Raw genomic sequence first — 9,803 nt, 5'->3', positions numbered from 1 at the left:
GGCTACACAGAGAAACCCTGTCTTGAAAAACAAACAAACAAAAAAAAAAAAAAAAAAAAGAAGAAGAAGAAAGAGAAGGGGAAGACAGACAGAAAGATGGACCAACAGCACATCATTTCTTTAATTTTCTTCCCTTTTTTTTTTTTTTTTTTTTAAGGCAGTGTTTCTCTGTGTAGCCTTGGCTGTCCTGTAATTCTCTCTGTAGACCAGGCCAGCCTTGAGCTCACAGAGATTCCTCTGCCTCTGCCTCCTGAGTGCTGGGATTAAAGATGTACACCACCACCACCCAGCTATCAACACATCATTTCTTTGGATGCTTTCCACACCTTTCGTAAGAGAACCAGTTGCTCCTCAATCACCCACAGCATTTATCTGCTTTTTAATACATCCTTTCTAGCTGCCCTGTCCTCATTCTGCTAGCTCTGTGTATGCTTAAAATTGATTTTTGTTTTATGTCCATTGGTGTTTGACTGCACATATGTCTATGTGAGGGTGTCAGATTCCCTGGGACAGGAATTACAAACAGCTGTGTGCTGCCAGGTGGGTGCTGGGAATTGAACCCAGGTCCTCTGGAAGAGCAGCCAGCGGCTCTTAACTGCTGAGCCATCTCTTCAACTCTTGTGTATGTTTCTTGGTATCACCTCCATCAGGACCCACGTGACCTTTTCTTTAGAGTCTATAGATTTTTTTTTTCTGAAAACAGAATCTGTAGGGAAATGATGTCATGTATATGCATCCACACACACAAATATATTTTCATGCAATTATGGGTGCTGGCAAATCAGAAATCTTCAAAACCAACATCCTTCTCCAGAAGTTGCTGGATAAGAACTAATGTGCCAGGTCAAATGTAGAAGGAATATCTTGTGTATTGTATGGATGTAGCATCTGTCAATAATAAATCTCATGATCTGTAGCTCAGGCAGAAAACAGGAGGTGGGGCATCCAGGAGGCAGAAAGGACTCTGGGATAGAGACAGGTACAAGGGATTCAGCTGACAAGATTGTAAGGATAGACACATATTGCCTGAGCACATGTAGCCAGCTACATGGCAGAATGTAGATTATATAGAATAAACGGGTTATTTTCAGTTATGAGCTAGTCAGAAAAGAGCCTCACTATATGGCCTAGGGATCTGTATAAGATTTTGAGTCTCATGAGTCATTATTCTGGGAGCTTGGGGCTGGGAGAAAAACCTCCAGCAACAGTCAAAGGCTACTGGGTAAACAAAATTCTCTCTTCCTTGGATGGTCAGTCTTTTAATTTTATTCAGGCCTTCAACTGATTAAATAAAACTCACCCCACAGTGCAGGACAATCTGTATTACTCAAATTAAATGTTAACCTCGTCCAAAACTGCTCAGAAACACCCAAAGTGATATTTGATTAAGTAAATGGGCACCCATGGCCGAGTCAAGTAGATACAAATCTAATCACCACAAGGTCTGACTAGAGGAGACACAACCAAGACAGCAAACGTAGCTCATTTTGGAGAACACTCTTCAATTTGTAGTAAGTGTTTCCCGTGAGCCAGCCATTCCAGGAATCACGCATTTCTTCCTCTGCCATTTTGTAGCCCCCATCTAGAAGGCCTTCCAGTCCTCAGGGGGAACCAGTCCTGCATCGCTCTCTGGGGATGTGAGACAGGGATGGAGATTAATCACGTGCACATCCTCTCCCTGGCTCACGCTCTGATCCTCAGGTGCATTGCATTACGTCTCTCTGTGTCTGGCACTTAATTCACTAACAGGGAGGACAAACAGGTGTTTAGGTCTCCGCAGTCCAGCTTAGGAGAGGCCCCAAAGCCACCAACAGTGGTCAAAAAGGGACTTGCTGACGCTGTCCCTGGTGCTGACCGGATGCTAAAAACTGCGTCACTAGTCTGTTTCTGTCCCTGGTGCTGGCTATTGCTTCCTCCTTGCCTCAAGGTTTGATTGAAAAAGTGATTTAAAAAAAAAAAAAAAAAAAAAAAAACAAAGACAGAATCCCGAGGATAAACATGGCATTTCCTTTCACACCGAAGTAAGTGCTCTATGAATCAGGTTACACAATAAATCTGTGGTCACACGGGCGAGCAACAGACACACGGGATGAGAGCTGCACTCCCCCTCCCCTGCCACAGCGACTCTAGCCACTAGGAGGTCTAGGGGAAGAACACATGTCTCCGGGAAAGCAGAGAGCACCAGCGGAGAGACGGCAAAGGGTTACAAGTGAGCTGGCTGCATCTGCGCATAGGTGAAGCAGGGGGGCTTCCGGGGGCTACAGGGTCTACAAGGCGCCGCTGATGCAATCACGCAAGTCATTGCGTCAAAGCGTGGGTTTGGGGATGCGGCATCCCGCATCCCACTGCGGCTAATTCTGCAGGCAGCCTCCGCTACCAATTTGTCCGCTCTGCGCAGCAACTTCCCAGCAATCCGCGACCACTGCGGCAACTCCCGAGAACCGCAGGAGCCATGAAACCGGCCGGTAGCCGCGGCTGGGGCTGGGGTGGCGGTAAAAGCGGCAAAGGCAGCAAAGGCAGCAAAGGCAAGGGAGGCGGCAAGGGAGGCAGCAAGGGAGGCGATGGGGGCTCGGGGTCCAAAGGCAGCTATGGATCACGCTCGCGCAGCTACGGTAGCAGCAGCTACAGTGGCAGCAGCTACAGCGGCGGCGGCTACAGTGGTGGCGGCGGCAGCTATGGTGGCGGCGGCGGCGGCGGCAGCAGCGGCGGCGGCAGCGGCGGTGGCTACGGCGGCGGCGGCTACGGTGGTGGCGGTTACGGCGGCGGCGGTGGCGGCAGCCGAGGCCGGGGGCGAAAGCGCGGAGACAGCAGGGACCGCGGCGGCAGTGGTCATCGCCGCGGCCCCGGCAGGGGCAGGAACAAGAACCGCCGCAGAAAGGCCATCACCGTGACGGTGGAGCCGCACCGGCATGCGGGCGTGTTTATCTACCGCGGTGCGGAGGACGCACTGGTCACGATGAACTTGGTGCCGGGAGTCTCGGTGTATGGCGAGAAGCGCGTCACCATAATAGAGGACGGCGAGAAGGTGGAGTACCGAATGTGGAACCCCTTCCGCTCCAAACTGGCAGCCGCTATCCTGGGGGGTGTGGACAGGATCCACATCAAGCCCAAGTCCAGAGTGCTGTATTTGGGCGCCGCCTCTGGAACCACCGTCTCTCACGTCTCCGATATCATCGGCCCCGATGGCCTGGTCTATGCGGTTGAATTCTCCCATCGCGCCGGCCGTGATCTGGTCAACGTGGCCAAGAAGCGCACCAACATCATCCCAGTACTGGAAGATGCCCGGCACCCACTCAAGTACCGCATGCTCATCGGAATGGTGGATGTGATCTTCGCTGACGTGGCCCAGCCAGACCAGTCCCGCATCGTGGCGCTCAACGCCCACACCTTTCTGCGCAACGGAGGCCACTTCCTCATTTCCATCAAGGCCAACTGCATCGACTCCACAGCGTCTGCGGAGGCCGTGTTTGCTTCTGAGGTGAAGAAGCTGCAACAGGAGAACCTGAAGCCGCAGGAGCAGCTCACCCTGGAGCCCTACGAAAGGGATCACGCTGTGGTCGTTGGGGTCTACCGGCCCTCTTCCAGGAGCAGCAGCAAGTGACCGCAGCAGCAGAAGCCAAAGAAGGTGCCCCATACTGCCACTAAGACCGTGCTGAACTGTGTTGTATCTTTGTGCCTGTCCTATTGTGTTGTATTTCTGCTAAATGAAATAAACAATTCCCAAGTGTACCGTGAAGCCAGGGTGGGTTTTGCAGCTGCACCAATTCACTCTCCATCTTAGTGGGCTTTCACAGGAACAACATGAAAGTATTATCTATTCTAGTCACTCCAGATCTAGGCTCCACGGGGTCCCTTTTTACACATCCATCTTCTAATCACAAGAGCAGGTAAAAGAAAGCCTGATGGCGATCTTTGAAATATTTTCTGGGGAAACGAGGAGGCACTGTCTGTTCCTGTTAGTCAAGTCACATGACCAAGTCTGAGTCAATCCAGGGAAGAATATTGGATGTTGACCTATTCAGCCTGTCTGACTCAAAGCCAGACTCATCCCTTTGTGTCTTGTTTTCTTAAACACAATGTTCCTTTGTAGCCCTGGCTGGGCTTAAACTTCAATCCTCCTGCCTCTACTTCCCCCAGATTACAGATGTGTGCCATGACACCTGACAACAACCCAGAATTTATCGTAGTTTTTTCACTTCATTTTTCTGCAGTCACTATAACATTTGTGCAGTTCTCCAGCTCTAATATGGCTTTGTTACCATTTCCATCTTCCATGGGAAGCAGTGGGATTTTCCAAGGTGAATACCAGTTGCCCAAACTTACGCAGTTGGAGAATCACATTGCCACTGTCTCGCATCCACTGTGCTGCCCTTTCCCACCCGGCACACACACAGAAGCAGGGATCTGAGGCCTTGCTTTCTGTTCCCTCGCCCCATCTCCTTGGGCTAGCTCTTTCTAAGGTTTCACAACAGCAAAAGAAGGCAGGGAAACAGGCTTGGTGTGCCACGGCAAAGGTGACATCCCTAAAGACTTCTGGGGACTAACCCTCTCAGAAGGGAATACTGGGCTCGGCACATTGGACTCTGGCTCTCAGAAATAACCCATCCTAGTCCTGGAAGGCTGAAGCAGAAAGACTGAATTTTAGGTTAATCTGGGCTACATGGTAAAATTTATCACAAATAAAAACATACAAATGAAGAGTAGAATGAGCAATGGCAGAGTTGAGGATGTCATTGAGGAAAGCCCTGCTCCCCTGCCCCAAGCCCCAAACAGACCTTAAAAGCTTTCATTCACTCCCCACTGCCAATTGCCAAATTCATCAACAAGTACTCTAGGAATGCAGCTTTTGGAGGGAGGGTTTGACTTCTTAATGATGCACTCAGGGTGGGGCTGACAGATGGCTTGGCAGGTGAAGGAGCTTGCTGCCAACCTGATGAAGTGAGTTCAATCTCCAGGACCCACGTGGAAGAAAGTATGAACCATCTCCCCCAGACTCTGACCTCCACAAACACACATGGGTGAGTGCACACATACATACCATAAATTTTAAAATGTAATTTAAAAAAAAAAAGACACTTAAATATGTGCTCAGGGAAAAATCTGGCTTGGTCTGCTTTGCTCCAGGGCATATCTCCTTAAACCCATGAAATGTCACAGGACTACTTCCTCTCTTTAGCAACTGAGAGAGCTGAAGCTCCAAGAGAGGTCTTGTTCAAGGCTTCTCCTACCACCCAAAATGCTCACAGCTAGAAATGAAACCCCATCAGTCTTGACTCCATAATCAATGTCATATTCACTAATCTCTATGCTGGTCCTGTTGTTGCTTTACAAAACACACTCTCCAATTCTACCAGTGATTGGGTGGCTAGGGTGAGGTGTGAAAGCTGGAAATGGAATCTCAGGAAATAGAGGAAGATGGCAGGGAAGAGAGGGACTGTTGGGCCCTGCCTTCCTCAGAGCCAGCCCAGCCTTAATAATGAGCTCTTGATTTCTCCTGACAATAAGACATAGCGCACAGAGTAAGGAACTTAGCTGTTTTCCTTGCAGCAGGTTCTCCCTTAATCCAGACAAAGTGTTACGCGGGCACTTCTGAGGGTGCTAGAAATGGAGCCTGTTGAGAATGAAGTGACATGAAATCTTTCTTCTACAGAGTCCCTGTGAGTCCAGATTGGGTGGTTTGCTCCAGCATTCTGTCACACAGGAAGCTGAGGCAGGATCACTTGAATCTAGGAGTTCAAAGTCAGATTAGGAAACAAAAGACACACAGTCTCTAAAAGAAAAGAGCAATTCCAACAAAGTTCAGATGGGTTGTGGATCAGAGAAAGGGCCCAGTGAGACCTGAGAGACATGCAGGAATAAGGACAGAGGGAGTATAGCAGGGAGGCTGGAGCTGGCTTTAGAGGGCAGGGAAAAGATGAGATTAACTCCAGTGGGAGGCAGTCCTGAGACATCGAAGAGATAAGAGACACAGGGCACCAAATTTATTTAGAGCCAGATCTACCCAGCAACCACCTGCTTGGTTTTCCAGAAAGGTTTGTGTTTGGGTCCCTCAGTGTATTTGTCTGCTTAAGCCATGTTGACAAAATACCTCATATTACAGGGCCAAGCCTAGACTGTTTGTTTCATTGAACAACCAGTATCCAAGAAATGCTGGGGATAATGAAAGGCTTTATTCACTGGCCTAAGAACGAAGGAAAGGCACCCCTGCTCACAGACCAGCTTCTCCCCCAAATTGGTGTTTTCTAAAAGAATTAAGTGCAGTGCTCGACCTGTTTTTTCCCTTAACACCAAGGAAGAGATTTGTTAGGAAGGGTCTTCCTAAAAACAGTTTCTGACAAGCTGACCAACATCTGAGCTGGCTTTAGGGGTCTAAGCAGGAGATATCATGCGATGAGATTTGTGGTGGTTTGAATGATAAAGCCCCCCCCCCCAACTCTTTGAATGCTTGATCCCCAGCAACACTGTTTGGAGAGGTGGTCCAACCTTGCTGAAGGAAGTACGACATGGGGGCCAGGCTTTGAGAATTCAGTCTCACCCAAGTGCTCACTCCCTCTGCTTCAAGTTTGAGGTTGAAGATGTGATCTCTCGGCTTCCTGCTCTGGCTACCTGTTGTCAGACCTTCCCTTCCCTCCAACCCACCCTCTGGAATTGGAAGCCAAAATAAACTCTTGCATGTGGTCACTTTTGGTTATGGTGTTTTATCACAGCAAAAGAAAAGACACAAATACAAGTTTTGTCTGAAATAACACAGAGACCTGGTGGCTTAAACAACAGGCCTACCTGAGCTATCTGATACAAATCCAGGTGTAGCCTTCATCAAATCTGGCTTCTGAGGAGGGTCACTGTTTCTCACAGAGAAAAGAGTTCTTTGGTATCTCTTTCTCTTCCTAGAGGATTAGCGGCCCTACCTCATGATTTCCTGGATGTTATTGCCTCCTTAAGGTTCTTTATATGGTTACTTTGGGAGCTGCCCTGGCCTTCAACTTACAGATTTGGTGGAATACACTGTTGTGTATAATGCCAGAAATGGAAAAGAACGTTAAAACGAGATCCTTACCGCTCTGAGAATTGACTGAGGAGACCAAGTCCACCGAGGAACTGTGGGCATGGTTAGTGTTGTGCATGTTCCCTTCTTCATCTTTTCATCTGTCAACAGATTAGCTCCACGAGGCAGATGCAAAGCAGTTCTCAAGAGGCTGAGCAGTATATACCTTTAACTTCAGCACTCAGGAGGCAGAGGCAGGCGGATCTCTGTGAGGAGAGAAGACACCAAGAACTCACAGTGCCAAGGGTTGCCTTGGAGTGTAAAAGAACTAAGGGTTAGCAAGGTTCCTACAGGTTCTGGTCCCAGCTGGACTAGATGGAATTTGCTGGGTTTCAGAGTCAGCTCCACTCTACCAAGAGCCACACAGAAACCAGTCCAGGCATCAGTGTGTGCCAAGCAGCAGAGGGAGTGAGCATGGAGGCTAGTGCCAAAAGGGTCTCGCAAGGTAGACTGTCCAACGAAAAGAACAACGCGGTCTTTGCACATGGCCCTCACCATCACTGAGGACCATGGACATAACATCCCCCTTGACCAAGGTATCAGACATAAAGCCTGAAAGAAACCACATTCCATGAAATTGGTACTTTCCTCTCCAATCCTAAATTGATCTGTTGAGTGCATCTAGATAACACTATATATATTCTTACTCATGATGACCTTGTTATTTCTCAGGTGTAAAGCATTTCCTGGAATTTTATTTAATTTTGAGAGCGAGCATCTTAGTGAAGTCCTGACTCTGACTGTCCTGAAACTCAGTATGTAGACCAGGCCTGCATCTGACTCCCCAGTGCTGAGATTAAAGGTGTGTGCCATCACCTCCAGCTACTTACAGTTTGGGAAAGCATGATTTTTAATTTTTTAAAATGCTGAAACCCAACACTGAATTTGATGGATTGCTACACAATGAACACAAGGGGTAGACACACCTAGCTCACAGCAAGAGAACATTCCCAGACTAGATCCCAACATCCTAGTCCTGGGGTCGGGATCTAGTCTGGGAATTCCCAGGTTCCTGACCTTATTCGAGAATGAAGCAAAAACAAATTGAGAAGGGAAAAACTTTTTTAAAGTCAAGCAATAGTACAGATTAGAACACACACCAAGCCTGACAGCAAAAGGGGGTGGATAGTAGAGTTGGGGGAGGAGCGTGGGGTGAATGAATATGACCAAAATGTCATACATTTGCATGCATGCATGAAATTAAAATTTATTTCATAAAAAGAATGACAGCAGATCATCTGAGTGGTACCTAAAAGCTCCAGGTTACTGCCTGGAGTCTAAGGGAAGAAAGGGCTGGCTACTGAGGGTCAGTTTGGATAGTTCTTTTAAACAGACTGGTTACATTAGGCTATCCCACCCAGGGGGAGGAATCTTGGGATTTAGGATTTTAGGATCTAGTCTTGCTTTCTCCTACCTAGTCTTGAAACACATTGCTGGGAACTATCTAAAGCAGTGCAAGGAAGGTGGTTGGAGGCCTCCTGCTCTGCTCCAGCCTCATACTATATCCTACCCTCTTCAGTATAAATGCACATTGGCTCCCACTTTCATCTGCATGCCAGCTCCACCTGAGTGAGAACAGTCTATCTCGTACATTTTAACATCTTATTCCAGTTTTGTGTATTTCAATCTAAAGCCCCCATTCCGACTATGTTCTCAGATTCATAAGCAATCTCAGGGATAAGGAGCTCCAGTCCACCTTCATTGTTATCTCCTTGGAAGGCACCTCTTAAAGTCACTGTCCTGGCCAACTTTATGCCCTCTTGACACAAACTGGAGTCACCTCAGAGGAGGAAACTTAATCTAAAAAAGTACCTTCGTGAAAAACGGGCTGGCTAGCCAGGAATGGTGGTACACACCTTTAATCCCAGTACTTGGGAGGCCAGCCTTTTCTATAAAATACCAAGACAGCCAGGGCTACACAGAGAAACAATGTCTCAAAAAAACAAAAATAAAGGAAGGGAGGGTAGTGACTGTATTGGCATACAGGCCCGTGGGGCATTTTATTTATTGGTGATTGATGTAGAAGGCCCAGTCCATTATAAGTGGTGCCACCTCTGGGCTGGGTATCAGTGTTGTAAGAAAACAGGTTGTGCAAGCCAGCAAACACTCCATGTCTTCTGTATCAGCTCTTGCCTCCAAGTTCTTGCCTGCACTTCTTTCCCTGATAAACAATGAAATGGAAGTTTAAGCAAAATATACTCTTTCCTTCCCAACTTGCTTTTGGCCATGTCATTTTATTACAGCAATAGTAACCTTAAATAAGACATAACCTGCCAAACTACTTCATTTTTGTTATGTCTTATTTAAGGTTAAGTAATTTTCTATCAGTGGGCCCAAACATGCTTTGAAAATGTCTCTCAGGACTAGGTTAACCGCATTATGACTTGGTGGCCGCCTTCTGGAAGATAGGAAATTAGTATGAACAGGAGAATGTAGTACAGAGAAGTTAGGAAAGGCTCAGAAGAAACTGTGGGGCTGGAGAGATGGCTCAGCAGCTAAGAGCACTGGCTGCTCTTTTACAGGGCCCTGGTTTGATTCCTAGCACCCGCAAGGTAGCTCAAAATGGTCTAACTCTAGTACCGGGTATCCGCCCAGGGGCACACCCTCTTCTGGCCTCTGACACCAGGCACATAGTGCACAAAGAGAAACAGTGGGTAGAGTAAGTGGTAATAGTTATCTACTGCACACAGTTGGTTTCTCTACCAAGTCTATCCTCCAATTAGTCCAGGCCAGCCACACACAGGTGTGTGAGTGTGTG

General features: G+C 47.8%; 1 protein-coding gene across 1 annotated transcript; it reads left to right on the top strand.

Moving 5' to 3' along the window:
* Positions 1–2,166: 2,166 nt before the first annotated feature.
* Positions 2,167–3,607, top strand: Fbll1 (fibrillarin like 1). Its single transcript, XM_055604843.1, has one exon. It carries the CDS (start codon positions 2,453–2,455, stop codon positions 3,599–3,601), a length of 1,149 nt encoding a protein of 382 aa, XP_055460818.1. The 5' UTR covers positions 2,167–2,452; the 3' UTR covers positions 3,602–3,607.
* The last annotated feature ends 6,196 nt before the right edge of the window (positions 3,608–9,803 follow it).

The sequence above is a fragment of the Psammomys obesus genome, unplaced genomic scaffold (genome assembly GCF_907164565.1).
Source record: "Psammomys obesus unplaced genomic scaffold, mPsaObe1.curated_primary_1811, whole genome shotgun sequence".
In the NCBI taxonomy this organism is placed as follows: domain Eukaryota; kingdom Metazoa; phylum Chordata; class Mammalia; order Rodentia; family Muridae; genus Psammomys; species Psammomys obesus.
This window is presented reverse-complemented; position numbering and strand designations above follow the sequence as displayed.

What these genes read in the sequence shown, in the direction of transcription:
- Fbll1 (XM_055604843.1), top strand. Translation starts at nt 2,453, where the DNA reads ATGAAACCGGCCGGTAGCCGCGGCTGGGGCTGGGGTGGCGGTAAAAGC.